At 58.1% G+C, this 15,383-nt stretch overlaps 1 protein-coding gene across 6 annotated transcripts in view; it reads right to left on the reverse strand.

Annotated features, from left to right (window-relative positions):
- Positions 1-15,383, reverse strand: part of GDPD5 (glycerophosphodiester phosphodiesterase domain containing 5) — an 82,459-nt gene that overhangs the window by 22,212 nt on the left and 44,864 nt on the right. For 5 of the 6 annotated variants that reach the window (XM_032427189.1, XM_032427186.1, XM_032427188.1 and 2 more), the window contains 3 exons: positions 4,378-4,481; positions 1,346-1,439; positions 654-713 (listed from right to left, as the gene is read on the reverse strand). In XM_032427189.1, coding sequence (XP_032283080.1) covers positions 654-713; positions 1,346-1,439; positions 4,378-4,481 — 258 coding nt within the window. Of the gene's footprint in view, positions 1-653; positions 714-1,345; positions 1,440-4,377; positions 4,482-9,942; positions 10,194-15,383 lie in introns of those variants that run through there. The other variant, XM_032427190.1, reaches the window with a different exon arrangement.

Below are 15,383 nucleotides of genomic sequence, written 5' to 3' on the forward strand. Positions count from 1 at the left end.
CAAGGAAGGAGTCCAAAGGAGAGAGAAAGGGAGGGCAAGGGCGAAGAGGAAAGGTAGAGAAGAGGCCGCCGTGCTGGGAGGGCCTGGGCTGTCTCATGCAGCAGAAGCTAAGGTGACCGTCCCACACAGGAGATGTTAGCGGGGCCCAAGTCCTGCAGGGCCTCAGTGCTAGTCGGGGAGGTGGGATCACCCCGGAGCAAGGGGAGCGGTGGGAAGGGCTCTGAGTTGGGAGTCCCATCACCGGGCCGAGTTTTACAGTGGGGGCTCACTGAAGAATGAGGAGGAGGGGGGGCCGGGGCTGTGACCTGTGTGCTGGCCAGTCAGCAGCTCAGATCTAGGATCTTATTAAGTGGGAGACCCTGGGCAAGTTTCATAACCTCGCTGTACCTCAGTTTTCCCAACTGCAGGATGGGATGATAACAGTACCTACATCATAGGGCTACCGTGAGGGTTGAATGAGTTAACGGAGGCCAGCCTGTGAGAACAGGTGTGGAGTGAGTACTCTGGTAGCTACTGGAACAACTGTCATGGGGATCCAGAGGAACGATGGCCTCCTCCCAAGGAGCGAGGATGGCATGTCCAAGCTCGTCCTCTGCCGCTGCAGCCTACAGCCTCGACTCCCTTCCCCCAGCCCCCGCGGAGGTAGCCCTTACCTTGTGCAGCCAGTGCAGGTTCATCTGCTGGCCCACGGCGATGTGACATAGTGCCAGGACCTGAAGAGGGGGCCCACAGGGGGACAGTCAGGGCTCTGTGTGACCCGAAGGTTTCTGCTAGTTCCCAGACACCCTGCCACCCGCTGCTACTCTGGGCCTGGCTCGGAGCCGTCGACAAACCTCCCCACAGGCCATGGGAATGCCCAGCCCAGCCCAAGCCTGGCCACCTCCCAGATTATTCTAGGCCTCTGGCTCCTCCTCCTCTACAGTTTCTCCCTCAAGAGCTCACTGGGCCCTGCTGCACTTGGGCTGCCCAGTGAATATTTTGGGAGTTCAAGGCCCCAGGATTCTGAAGAAGACGTGAGCCTAGTCCCCCGAGAGCCCCCAGTCCAGCAGGGGGATTGACCCGAGTCTGAGGGAATAGAGAATTGGGAGCAGGAACCAAAGCAGAAGCTTCTGGAAGAGTCAGTCTGCAGTGGGCTCTAAGAGCAAGAGGGCTCGCACTGGGTCAGGAGGAAAACATTCCAGGATGGGGCAAAAGCAAGAGGACCTCCCACCTTAAGGGAGACCAAGCCCCAGCAGTGCAGGAGGCTGAGAGGCCCTGGGAAAAGCCAGCTTGCCCCTTTTGACCAGGGTGGCTTGCCCTCCCGCTGGGAGCAGGCCCGCCTGCCCTCTGGGGCAGCCCCACCTACCAGGAGGCCCGCGATGTAGGTGAAGGCGGCAGCGGTGGTCACGAGGATGGGTACAGACCAGTCACTCCAGTAGCCCATGCGGTTGTAGAGGTACCTGCCCGGAGGGGAAGAGGTCAGACCTGCATCAGGGAACCAGGAGGTTCTCCGGGGCCAGTGGCCTTCGGCTCTTATAGCCAGGCTCAGCGACCAGGCCCGGGAGCGCTCTGTAACGTCATCACGGTTTCCGTGCTCACCAGTCCGGCCAGTGGACACTGGGGCACGCCAAGAGGCATAAAGAAGAGAACAATTCACCATAATTCTACTGCCCAGAAGGAACCATCACCAAGACTTTGCAGACCTCTCTTCCAGTGGGTTTCCCCTGGTTTGACATATTTGTAAAACAGCAAAGCCAGGACCCTGCCACATCTAGCATGTGCTCAGCTTGGGTTTCGGAGGCAGGTGCAGAGGGTTCCAATCCGCACTCTGTCTCCTACTGGCCTGCAGGACCCTGCAGAGCTGGCAGGCTTCCCTGAGTCTAAGATGCCGCTGACTGTGACATTCATCTCAATTTCAATGCTAAAATATGAAAATTTGGGGATCCTAGGATCGATCAGATGTCATCCCTGACTTCTCTGAGCCTTCGTTTCTTCATCTATAGGATGAAGGGCTCAGGGCTTCCTGAGCACCAAGTGAGGCAAGGCATGTGGTAAGTACTCAATCAATTCTCTTCTCATTATTCACGCAAGAATTTACTGATGTCAGTAAAACTCCCGAGGCAGCGTGACTTTCGAGCAGCCAGCCATGTGGTCTGCTGAGTTCATGTGCCAAATGTAGTCAACTTTCTACCAATGAAAGCAGTTTCCAATGATTCACTCTTATAAATGAACACACAAAAAAATTTTTTTGCACATAGCTTTCTGTATTATTAATTATTTTCTTAGGATAGGATCCTACAAATAGAATTATAGGGCCAAAGGGAATGAACTTTTTATGGCTCCTGATTGCTGCTGCTTAGTTGCTCTCCAGAAAGACTGAACCACCCACAGGCCCCCTGGACAGCTTGGGACACTGAGGCTCAGGGAAGGCAGCAGTTTACTCAGGGTAATCAGAGAATGTGAGCTGGCACCAGGCAGTTTCCGACTTGCTGCCATCTTGGGTCTGGGCAGGGGGCTGGGAGGGGACACCAGGAGGACACTGTGGGGCACCTGCCTTCTCCTGCACCCTCCCGAGACCCTCATCCTCAGATTCCAGGGGAAAATCTGCTGCTTAGAAGATCACTGAGTTCACTCTTCTCACCGTACAGCTGAAGACACTGAGGCCTAAAGAAGGGCAGGACCTGCTCCTTGGGAAGGACTCCTGAAAGATGTTTTGGTGACACTTGTCTCTCACTTTCGGCAGGGAGCCCTGCTGGAGAGCAACGGCCCACACGGCCCCTCCCTGGCTCTCCACATCCCGCCCGGACCACCTGTTTCTCGCTCACAACCTCTCACTGCGGGAATGACCCCCAGACCCCGTCGAGACCAGGAGGGCCAGGCCAGGCCAGGGTCTCCTGCATCCCAGCACCGACTCCAAGAAACTTCAGTGACAGGCTGAGGCAGCTGCGGGTCTTCAGGCCATCCCTAAGTCCCAGGCAGGCCCTCCCCCTGCCGCCTCCCCAACAGGGCAGGCACCCATCCTCTGCTTGAACTGCCCAGTGACAGGGCACTGAGTCTCTGGGCAGAGTGAGGTCGTTCTGTGGACAGCGTGACAGTCAGCCACGCTCGAGTCCCTGATCTGCCCGCATCTTGCTGTGTGACTTTGGACAGTCTACTTAGCCTCTCTGAGCTTCAGTCTCCTCAGACGGTCCTCAAACTGTTTTGGCACTAACCGGCTCTGTGGCCGTGGGTGAGTCCTGCCCTCTGGGGCCTTAGTTTCCCCATCCGTACATGATGGGGGTGGACCCGCTCCAGTTCAGAACTGTCCGAGGTGTGCAGCGGGGGGCCAGCAGGCATGTTTCTGTTCCTGCACGACAGTGCCATGCTTTGGATACCTGGGGGGATGAATAATCGATGGATGGCAGTTAATAAAGGCCAGAGGCCACCTCTGGGACTCAGGCTCATCTTGCCGGGTGGCAGGGGGACAGCCACACATCCTTTCTTGTGCTCACTAATTACGGGGCCACAGCCTCGTGCCGCACAGAGGGGAGTCGCTGCCCAGACTCCATTAACGGCATCTTAGGATCATCCCAGAGTCCTAGAACCACAGCCCACTAGAAGGCCAGAGTCCTAGAAATCCCACATTCTAACCTCATGGCCGCCGCCTTCCAGCCCGGGAAGCGGCCCTGAGGGTGATGTGGAGCTCTGAGCCCTCCCACAGCCAACATCTCGTTCCATCCTCAGAAAAGCCTGATGAGCGGGGCGTTATCCCATTTTATGGAAGAGGAAACTGAGCTTAAGGGGGCTCGACTGAGTGTGCTCATGGTCACATCACTTCTAGCTGGAAGGAAAAGGCAGCACGGGATGGGGAGTGAGGAGGCCTGGCTTCCGAGCCCCACCTCTGCTCCCACTGCCTGTGTGACCTGGGGCCTCAGTTTCCACACCTGTCAGTGGAGGAGTTCCCCGCTAGGGCCCAGGGAACTTGCTCCCCTTCCCGTGCCTTTCACTGTCTGACAAAGGCAGGCAACGGAGGGGCTGAGGAAGAAGCAGGTACCCTCGGGTACCCAGGTACCAGCGTCAGGCGGCCCTGCCCTTGGACCTGAGGCTCATGCCCACAAAGGACCCTGAGCTATCCCAGAACCGTAGCATCCGCCAGCCCTGCCCAAGGTCCTACTCAGGGATTTCGGATGCCTGGCATCACCTCCTCTGCTGAGGCCCTGGTCTTTTTCTGGGCCTTGGGGTTCTTGTCTACGATGAGGTGCAGAGGCCCCAGACCCTGGCTGAGCCCTGCCCAAGTGTGCCGTTCCTGTTTTCCATGATAGCACACCAGGAAGGAGTCAGCTTGGGAGATGAGTTCAAACCACAGCCCCCAGTGCCTGCCCAGGCCCCCGTGCCCCCGTGCTCCCCCTCCCCACTCACCAGTTGAATTCATCATAGTCATTGCGGACTTCCCACCAGAAGTAGAGCCAGGTGAGCGTGAGGCCGAAGGTGAAGGTGAGGAGCAAGAACCAGAGGCGTTCCCACTGGAAGAGCAGAGCAAGGAAAGGGGTCAGGTGAGGTCAGGGGCTGGCCCCTTGGGCCACCTCCCACCTAGAATGTTCCTCCTGCCTCCCCCTTCATAGCTAAACCTGCCAGGCAGGGATTACTACCCTCTTCATCCTGGTGGGGACCTGAGGCTCAGAGCGGGAAGCGACCTGCCCAACACCACAGAGCCCAAAGCCACAAAATGGTAGGGAGCTAGGGGCGGCATCAGGCCTCCACCCCAGGGGTCTCCTCTGCCCCTCTGGCTGAGGCCTGTCCTGGGTGCACCAGTCTGCCCATGCCGGCGATGGCCCCCAGGAACAACGGCTTCGCACTGGCACGGTACTCGGCCGTCTGGGAGGTCACATCCCTCACCTCCTTCCCTTCCCACACACACCTGCAGTGCAGGTGCTCCTCACCTCTGCCCCATGCTACCCAGACGCACTGAGGCCCAGAGAGGTGAAGCCACTTGCCCTAGTCACACAGCAAGCCAGCAGAGGATTCAAGCCCAGCGCCCCAGCCTCTGGACTTGAAGCACAGGGTTCTGCTCCCCCCGTACCAGGCACCGGCCCCTCAGGCCTAGGCCACGTAGCCCCCCTAGCTCCTGCAGGGATGGGGGTGGGGGCCCCGACACTGCTGCTTCCAGAGAAGTCTGCAGGCCCTTCCGGCTGGGCCCTCAGGTTTATCCCTGCTTTCGTCTGTCCTCTTATCTCAGAAGCACAACCAGCTGGAACATCCTGCTCTCCGGGAAACTGCTGAGATCATCAGCACAATCCAACAGCGGGTGAGGGGAAGTCAGTGCAGAAAAGAACCAAGGCCACCCCCACCTTGAGGGGCTGCAGGGCTCGGGTGGCCCAGGCATCTCTGGCCTGGCCACGGCCCAGAACCTGCGGGCTCCCCACAGCTCCCCTAGGCTTCTCTGACCCTGCAGCCCAGAGGCATGGCTCTAACCCCGGTGTAACCTCTTGATGGCTCCTCACCGCTTAGCCAAGCAAGGAGGCCCCTCTGGGGGTGTTCCCCTCACTCTCGAGCTTCATCCCCTTCCCCCACCAGTTCCCTCACCCTGGCTTATTTGCCTAACATCACCATTCACCTTTCAGTCAGCTCAAATGTCACCTCCTCTGTGAAGCCTTCCTGGATTCCACCTCGGCCACCCACGCCGCTCCCACAGCATCAGTGCCCCCGTCTTTAAACTCACGCCCTCTGCACCGTCATCTGCTCACAGAGCCGTGTCTCCCACACTACCGGGGGTCCTCAAGCCCACTCTGCCTCTCGCAGCACGCAGGAAAGGCCCTCAAACCCGGAGGAGCCATGACGCTCCACACGGAGCATCCACTCCGTGCCTCGCCCTGGGCAAGAGGGTCCGAGCTTGGGTGACAGGGAAAGCAGCCACCTCCACTCACCGTCACGTACAGAGCCAGGCTGCCTTGCTTTGCCCCACTTTGTACATAAACAGAGCTGTGGAGGTGACAACTCCCTGGAACCATCTTTCCAGCAGGTGGTGGTGGGTGGCTTCTTCGACGGTCGACCACTTGTGTCTGTCCTGCCCAGACAGAGAATGGCACGGGCCCCAGCTCTCGGCCTGCGAGGCTCAGCCTCGCTCAGGAGTGGAGAAACCCCAGATGGGAGCAGGGCAAGCCACGGGCCCTCCTGGAGCACTGGAACCCTGACAGCCACCCACAAATGGCGGGGACGGTTTGGGGGGAGCAGAGAAGGGCCATGCTTCAGCAGCCATGGGGCTGAGGGCCGTGGGAAGCCCCGTCAGAGCCGGCACCCCCAGCCGGGCGGGCCTAGCCTCCCCCGGGCCTCGACTTCCCCCGAGTCCCTCGTCCCTCTTGCTGCCTCCAGTCCTTATTTGCTCACAAATACGAACTGATTCGGCCCCATTGCCTGCAGAGTGCAGCCGGCTGGTCCCGGGCCAGCTTAAACATCGGTCTTCCAAGACTCAGCCACCTCTGGTCATGTCATGCCCCAGCTCAAGAGTCTCACTGGCTTCAGCCCTCCCCTGTGCCCTCACCCAGGCATTGCAGGCCTCGCACCGAATCGCCCGCGGTCCCTCAAGTGGCCTCTTTCAAGCCCCGTGCCTCTGCACAAGCCATACCCTCCATTTAGAAGGCAATCCCTCCCCGGTTCACGGGGTGACCCTCCTCCTCCCTGAGGCCTTCCCTGTCCCAGCAGGAGAACCTTCTCTCCACAGAGCTTCCAGAGCCCTGGCCCCCGTGTCTGTTCGGGCAGAGACCCCGCAGCTCTGAAACTGTCTCTGTATGTCGGTCTCCTCTGCGGTACCGTAAGCGCCTTCAAGATCTGGGTGGTCTTCATATTCCCAGGGTGGGGTGGAAACTTAAGAAAGATTTGCTAATGAAATGGTAGGTGAGAAAAGACCCTTTCTCCTGCTCCGGCATGAGGACGCCCACCCAGGAGAGATTTTGCTGGGGGCTTACTGGCCCCCCCGGAGGGGCCCGTGGGCTTCCGCGCAGCCCCGGCTGACAGCGGTGGGGGGCCATCTGTCCACAGACATCGCTCCACCGCAGGGGCAAGGCTGCTGCGCCCGTGGCCCGTAGACGAGGTCCCCAGAGGGCCGGGGGTGAGGGTGAGACTCAGCCGATGATGGCTCCTGGCTCAGGCAAGCAGCCTGGGATTCAGGGACCGCGGCAGGTTAGAGAACCTGCTCCAGGAGCTGGGGAGGGGTCTTAGGCTGAGGTACGATGCAGGACCCAGGGGCAATTCTGACAGGTGGCCAGAAGACCGCAGGGGCCACTGCCCCCACTCGGCCAGATCCTGACAATGGGGCGGAAGGACAAGGCAAGGCTGAAGCGCCACACTGGCCCGGCTGAGAAAACTAGAGCTGGCAGGTGCGTGGCGGAGACGGGGGCCCAGCCTAAGCACCAAGGAACTAGGAACCCCATCACCAGAACCAGGCATGAGCTGGGGTTGGGGGCCACCTAGAGATGAAAATCTTGGGAGAGGGGCACCTGGGTGGCTCAGTCAGTTAGGCGTCTGCCTTCGGCTCAGGTCATGATCCCGGGGTCCTGGGATCGAGCCCCACATCGGGCTCCCTGCTAAGCAGGGATCCTGCTTCTCCCTCTCCCTCTGCCTGCCGCTCTGCCTACTTGTGCTCTCTCTCTCTCTGTCAAATAAATAAATAAAATCTTGAAAGAAAGAAAGAAAGAGAAAGAAAGAAAGGAAAGAAAGAAGGAAAGGAAAGAAGAAAGAAAGGAAGAAAGGAAGAAAGAAAGAGAAAGAGAGAGAGAGAGAGAAAGAAAGAAAGAAAAAGAAAGAAAGAAAGAAAGAAAAGAAAGAAAGAAAAAGAAAATCTTGGGAGCTAGAAGCCGGGGGCCCCAAGGCCACAGGGAGCCAGTAGATGGGGATGAAGAGCCCCGACCCCAGTGGGGAGGCAGCAGGTCATTGTAAGAACAATCAGAGGAAAAATCTGGATGGCAAGGACTGGAAGAAAGGGGAGGGGAAGGCCAGGAACTGGTGGAGGAAGTGGTGGGCAGCAGCTCCACCACAAAGAAGCTCCAAACAGCACCAGGGGTCCTCTGTCGGGGCCACGACAGGGGAGAGGCCTGGGCCTGCTCCCAGGAGGCGCGGGCTCCGAGGTCACGGCCAGCTGCAAGGGGTGGTGGACCCATCGGCCCTCCCTCACCTCTCCCAGTCTGCATGGGGCCTGGGGCTCTCGATTTGTGGGTTTTTATCCCTATCCAAGAGCAAATGAAGACCCCAAGCCTCAGAGAAGGGTCAGCACATGAGCTTAGCGAGCTGTGGACCCCATCACTAAGAAGTGGCACTCATGTCATGGTTACTCTCGGTGTGTATATTTATCACGGCCCTTTTCCAGCAGATGCTGGACATGGTCCCGGAGGAGGGGAGCCTTTTGCTAATTTGCACAAAGGCTCAATATGGGTGGAGAGAGGGAAGTCAGAGGTTGAGCTACATACCGAAGGTCACCTAGTAGGGGAAGATGGAGGTGGGATTGAACCCAGGTGTCCTGACAGGAGGCCGTCCTCTGCAGGTCCCCTTGAGAGTCAGCCCTGCACAGCTCTCCCCCACACCCCCCCCAGCCAGCTGGGACCCAGTATAGTAGTCCCAGGCCCAGCTTGGCCCCCTGCGATTCCTTGCTCCTCTCTCCCTGGGCTCCACCCCAGGCCAAACCTCCTTCTCCTTCAGCAAGCCCCCCCCCATCCCTCCAGCCCTTGAAGCTCCCCTTTTCCTGAGCACTTCTGCGCAGACTCTTGGTACCCACCAACTTGGCCCTCGATCATATTCTGAAATTTGGAGATGGAAAGAGCCTGGGCTCGGGAGGCAGATGGACCAGTCTCTGCCTCTTGGGCAAGTTAACCCCTCTGAGCCTCAGTTTCCTCACCTGTAAAATGGGGGAAAAAATCCTGTACCTTGGAGGGTTGATAGTAAATGAGGTGATGTATGTCAAGTGGCACATAGGAGGGGCATAAAAGGGGACCGTTCCCTAGGCTGTGGACTCCTTCAGGGCAGGGATGGCTGAACTAGGTCTGTGTGCCCTGGGCCCACATCCTGCAGAGCACAAGGTGGTACTCAGATCTGGTGTGAAGAACAGAAGAAGGTGCCAACATGACTGACCCAGAGAGGCTTCTGGCTACCAGCAGACAAGGCCATCATCCAACCCAGACATAGCCTCAGGCTGAGCCCGTGGCCCCAAGGAACCGAGGGAAGGAGCTCCTGTGATACACAGCCTCCTTCCTTTCAGAGCCTTCTAGCCACCGGAGCGGAACAACGGTCAGGTAGACCCTGAGCTGACTGGGCAGCAGCGGGCGCAAGGGGAGGCGGAGAGCAGCTAGGGAAGGGGCCAGGCCCTGGCTGTGGGCTGGCTAGGCTGCTCCATCCCTGCGCTGGCAGCAGGGGGTGAGAGAGAACCCCAGAGGCCCCAGCCCCAGAGGCTAGGGCATCCAGCCCCGCAGCCCCGCCTCATCTCCTCCCATGCCTGCCCCCACCCTCCAGGAAGACCGTTCCCTTCATCCCGCACACCAAGCAACAGTGTGCCAATTTCCCAGAGGCCCCTGCTCCTCCTCACTGTCTCCTGCTGATTGTCACGTCTTCTCCTCACCCCTCCTCGCCTCTGTCCCGCCCACCCCAGAGCCTTCTGCATTCGGAGAAAAACGTGCTGAAAGAGCTTATTAAGCAGCGTGGGGTGGGGGGGCTCTCACAGTCCCAAGGCCTGGCCGCAGCCACACTCCCAGCCCTGCCCAGGAAGTGTGGGCCCAGGCCCTGCAAGCTTGCTGCTCGGCTCAGGCCCCGGCCGTCCCCATGCTGCCGCAGCCCCAGGCCAGGATGCACACAGACACCGCTCCCACTCCCAGGGCCCCGCAGGGTCCAGAAGCCAGCCTTCCAGTCTTGGCTGGGCCCCAGACTTCAGAGTCACAGGATGGCGGAGACGGCGCTGGGTGCTGGCCTCGTGTTCCCCACCTGTCACCCCGGGGCACAGACTACCTCTGCTCCTGCAGCAACAGGGACGGGCCCTCTCCCTCTGCACCGAACGTCCTTCCTTTCCAAGCAGCCGGATACAGGCACCCTGCCTTGGGAGCCCGGCGACACTGACTTCGGACCCCAGACTGGCCACCTACTAAATGGGTGGCCTTGGAGAAGACACGTGTTTATCCCACAGCCGCTTCCTGCTCTGTTCGCGGGGATGACATCACCTCCACCTCACGGGAGGGCTGCCAGGCCCGCACGTGATTGCAGATGTAAGCTGGAAGTCGCCAAATCCACGGTCGTTCCTATAATTATCATTTCGCATCTGACAGCCCTTTAATTACGCAAAGACATCGATCAAGACGTCCCCCGCCCTCTGCTCTACGCCCAGTTTTTTCCGGCTGCTCCTGAGGACGGCCGGTAGCTCACCTGCCCCCAGCCCAGGGCGGGCTGCCAGGGCCGGCAGGGGGCAGAGGGCCGGCCCACTTCTGCGGGCTGCGGTCCTAGCAGCAGGCCCGGAGGAAGGAAGGAGACCCTGGTACAGCAGCTGCCCCGGGCCGCTCCCAGCCCCGCCCTGCTGGCGGCGGGAGGACAGAGCCCTGCGGGAGCTCTTCACAGAGCGGGCCCGGTGCTCCTGAGCCCTCCGCCGGCTCCGGCTCCTCTCATCCTCTCTTCTCTTGGCTCTGCAAAGCAGGCGCTACAGTTAGAGGGAAGTGGGGCTCAGAGAGGGCAAGTGACTTGCCCAAGGCCACACAGGGCAACCCTAATAGTGAAGCCAGAATCCACACCCAGGTCTGAGCGCCTCCAGCACCTCCAACTATCCCAGAGCAACAATAAGCAGGACAGGTAATTAGCCTTGTCTGACCAAGGAGGAAGTTGGCTCAGAGGGGCAAGGCCGGGCCCAAGGTCACCAGGTGAGTCATAGGCAGTGCCAGGCCAGGAACCCTGGCATTTCAGTTAGAAAAGAGTTGAGAGAGCGCTTCGCCTCATCCTCTACAGATCTAATTCCGAAATGGAGAAACTGAGGCCCAAAGAAGGGGGATAGCCTGGAAACAAGGATACAGGATTACGACTTGGTAAATTAGTACAGAAAGGATGGAGAATTCAACAGATGGTGTTGGGACATCTAGACATCCATTTGGTAAAAAATTAGACCCCCTACCTCACACCCCATACCAAACCAAATCCCAGCCGCTCCCCTCCGTGTCCTTGCCACCAACCTCTTCCAGTCACCCTAGACACATGTGCTGAGCCCTGCACAGTGGGAGGTGAGTGAGACCTGGAATCCCCTCTGAGTGACCCCCATGGATGACTGAGCAGACAGCAGGCAATTCCAATCCTAGGGATCAGTGTGATGAATGGGGCAGGCATGGGCTGCTCAGGAGCACACAGCCAATTACAGGAGGAGGGACAGTCTGGAGGGCTTCCTGGAGGAGGGGATGCCTGCAGCAAAGCTGGAAGGAATGGGCCTGCTGGGATGACAGGTCAGCGAGCCTGGACTGCGGCAGAGGGAGGGGGCAGAAGTATGAAGGCACAGAGCTCGGCAGCTTCTGTTTGGGGGAACTAGCTTCTTTTCCTATGGGCGTATAAAAGCTTTTTCTATGTGAGGGTATTTACCTTCATCTATACTGTATATTTTCTCTTATTTGATTTTACTTTTATTTATTATGCTTTTTGTATAAAAATTTAAATTTTCGGGGTGCCTGGATGGCTCAGTCGGTTAAGTGTCTGACTTCAGCTCAGGTCATGATCTCAGGGTCCTGGGATCGAGCCCCGCATTGGGCTCCACGCTCAGCGGAGAGTCTGCTTGTCCCTCTGCCCCTCCTCCCCCACTCGTGCTCTCTCACACACTCTCTTTCTCAAATAAATAAAATTTAAAAAAAATTTTTTTTTAATTTTTATGTAGTCAAATCTACCCCTCTTTCCCTTTATAGGTTTTGCCTTTGGTATTGTGTTTAAGAAAGGTAGGCCAAGGTTATACATCTGACTCCTATTTTATACTGGTAGTTTCTTGGCTTCGTTGTTTACATTCAAATCTGTAATGCGCCCAGCTCTCTGTCCGCCTCTGTCTACGGCTCCACGCGGACGTATGCGCGCACGGAGAGAGGCTGGAAAGCCATTTCTCTCAAGCGTTAAGATTAGATTTCCTTCTACTTTACCTCTTTCCAAGTTGTTTGAATTTTCTCAACAAATGTGTGCTTCCTAAATAGAAAAGAGGAGTTTAAAAATAGAAAAAAACATACATTTTAATCCATCTGGAATGTATTTGGGTGTGAGGTAAGAGGCAGAGATCTAATTTTACTTCCACCAAATGGATACCTCAGCTGTCCCTGCACGGTCCGTGAAGTCTGCCATCACTTCTGTGTTCATGGTGCGCGTGCACTGCTTCTAGGCTTTCTGGTCTGTCCCAGAGCAGCCCTTTCCCCCCGGGTGGGCGCTGCCTGGAGCGCCTTCCTCATGGCTGAGCTCCGCGCCCTACGCCGCCCCCGGGGTCCCCGCCCTGCTTTAAGGTCCTCAGCACCACGCAGCCCTGCAGAGACGGGAGAGAGCTTGAGGGGTGCCTACCCACAGAGTCCGCCCTCGTGCGGGCTAGGTCTCGGGCATGCCACATCCTCCTGTCATCAGCCTGTTTTACCCTCGCCACGTGCCAAATGGGAGGACTGATGTGCCAGAAAAGCCTGGGAGATGTCAGCTGGGAAGGGGGCGGGGAGAGGGCAGAGGGGCGCCTTCCGATCTCCAGTTTTCCCATTCCTAAAATGGGGAGTGGGAAAAAAAATAACATTAAAAATAAAAAAATAAATTAAAAATAAATAAAAATAAAATAATAAAACAAATAAAGTGGGGATAAGACCTCATGTTATCCTCTAAGCCTGGCAGGGGAGAGGAGAGACAGGCAGGCCCCGGCAGGATTACTCTGGCCCTGACCCAGGAGATTTGGGGGAGGGGGTGGCCTGGGGAGGTTTGAGATGTATTATAGCATTAGGGCCAAGCGGGGAAAGGGATCAGAGTCCCCACCCCCAGCCAGCTCTTGACAGCCTAAGAGGCCGGATTGATTTTTCTGGGCTACAGAGAGCCAGGCAGTTAGGCCTCTGTCTCAGACCCTTGCTTCTGCTGGGGTGCACTGAGAGCGGCTCATGAGGCGGTAGGATGAAAGCAGGCCCAGCCTGGAGCAGCCCACCTCTCTGCATCCATCCTGTGGGTTACATCAGCCCACGGGGAGGTAGGAGTGGAAGAGCTGGGGGATCTTCGCGGGGGTTATCCCGGGCCCTCAGAGAGCCCTGCCAGGGCCACAGGCTGCTGGCTGGCTGCGCCCCCTATCATCTCCTGCCTCTCCCAGGCTCCCTAAGCAGACACTCAAGGAGGTCACGGAACGTTAGCCGCTTCCCCTGGAGTGTGGCATGGCCACTCCAGGCACCCTCGGCACAGCCAGGGAGGAGCTGGGTGGAGCGGCGGGGTTCCCGAAGGCAGAGACGGCATGGCTTTATTGCGGCGACAAATCCGCCGCTCCGTGCGCTGCGACGGACCGGGGCTCTGCCGGCCTCCCCTCTCTCTCAAGGATGCAACATCATCATCTCCGATTTTCTTATCATCATGGCAACCCTCCCCGGGAGACAAAGAAAGTCACAGTCCGTGTGGGCAGCCCAGGCCAGAGGTGCTACGGGAGCCCAGGGGAGGGGGCCTGGTTCTTTTTTGGTTTAAGGGGGCTAATTCTTAGAGGAATAGGCATTTGCCATAAAAGCCTTGAGAGGTGAAGAGAGGAGGGGCATTCCAAGTAAGAGGGCAGCCTGAGCACAGGCCCAGTGCTATGAAAGGGTGAGGTGATCTTGGGAGGGGTGGGGTGTGTTGGGGTTAATGATGGACTTCCCCCACAGGGGTCTTCCTGCATGGCTGCAGGGGCTCTGGTCATAGTAGACAGGCCACTGGTGGTGGGGAGACTTCGTTGTCTGTGTCCCACCCCCACTGTGCACTTCCTGGACTCTAATGGGGACCACTCTCCCCTCCCACTCAGCCCCGGGCACAGCACGCTTTCCCATTTCTGTCTCTGGAATGGCCTCATCCGGCTAGGCGAGAAATCATGGGGTGCTGGGAGGCATCATATGGGACTCCCTCAATCTCTTCCACAGCCAGTCTGTTGATTACACCTTCCAAGTGAATCCCTCCCTTCGCCAGGAACCTGCATATGCCTCCCCCAGGTGAGGCCTCTGCCCTGCTGTCTGGCTCCCTGTTCCCCCGCCTCCACTCCAGCACCTCTACGCTCCCCACAACCTAAGGAGACTGGTCCTCGCACAGCCTGAGTCTGGCAGCGCCCCCTCCGCCCAGGACGGGGAGCAGGCTTCCCAGCACAGCCTCAGGCCACCTAGCAACAACCACCCCTCCTCACACCAGAGCCACGCTGAGGCCAGATTGCTTTCAGTTCCCAAACACAAGAAGCTCTGGCACCCACAGCATCCCGTGCCTTGAACACTTCCCCATCAGACTAGACAGGACTAACTCTCAGACATCAGCTCAGGCCAGCTCTCCTGTCTGGGGTTTTCCTGAGCCTCAGCAGTGAGCACCCTGGGTGGCCTGGGTGTGTTGGTTCTTGTTGAGGAAATAAGGAACTGGTGCATCCCAGACAAGATTGCTGGTGTGGAGCAGACGAGGGGGCACAGGCCTGGGTAGGCAAGCAGAGGGCAGCGCATGCCGGGCCTCCAACTCTGTGGCCTGAATAAATCACTTATTCTTCCTGGAGCCCTCTCTGTGAGATGGAGGGGTCAAACGAGCTTAAAACAGCCCTCGAAAGGCAAATGTACCATAGAAATCCAAGAGAGTTGACGGTCGCTGTCTGTCTCCTTCATTGTCTTGGGCCGGGAAGGTTCTCCAGGTAGCCAACCTGTATGCCTCTTGCTACATGAGAAGCTGGTTTTGACACTGTGCTACCTTGCCCCGACACGCAGTCTTCAGGGGGCCCTGGGGGACAGCGTGAGAACTGTCTTCTGTCCTACCCAGTCCTTAATTGGCAGTATTAGAGTAATGAGTCACAGACAACAACCAATTAATTATCTCCAGTTATAAAAAGCTTCACTTCCCCTTCCTAGCTGTCGAGTGAGCCAGCCTCCTGCTGCCAGGCTCCTCTACTCCCTAGGGGCTGGGGGCAGAAGAGGGCATTTCACCTCTCCGGTCTGGTCCTGTTTCCTGTTTCCTTATGTGTCCAGTATGTGTCCTGGGGCTGGGGGACAGTAAGAGCAAAGGCTTGGAGGAGGTGGTACTGCGTCGGGCTGGGGGAACAGGAAGGATCGGGCTGGTAGGGCAGGAAGGAGGCTACCGGCTCCAATGCAGAGGAGGGGGCTCCTCCCCGCTCCCCAGGATCCACTCCAGCACTGCGGGGCCACTGTTGATCCCAGAACCTTGGAGGGCTCCTCCTCTGGCATTCAAGCCACGCCCACTCTTGCCCCCACAAGCTCCTGGTCCCACAAGCC

The sequence above is a fragment of the Phoca vitulina genome, unplaced genomic scaffold, assembly GCF_004348235.1.
Source record: "Phoca vitulina isolate PV1807 unplaced genomic scaffold, GSC_HSeal_1.0 scaffold36, whole genome shotgun sequence".
In the NCBI taxonomy this organism is placed as follows: Eukaryota; Metazoa; Chordata; class Mammalia; order Carnivora; family Phocidae; genus Phoca; species Phoca vitulina.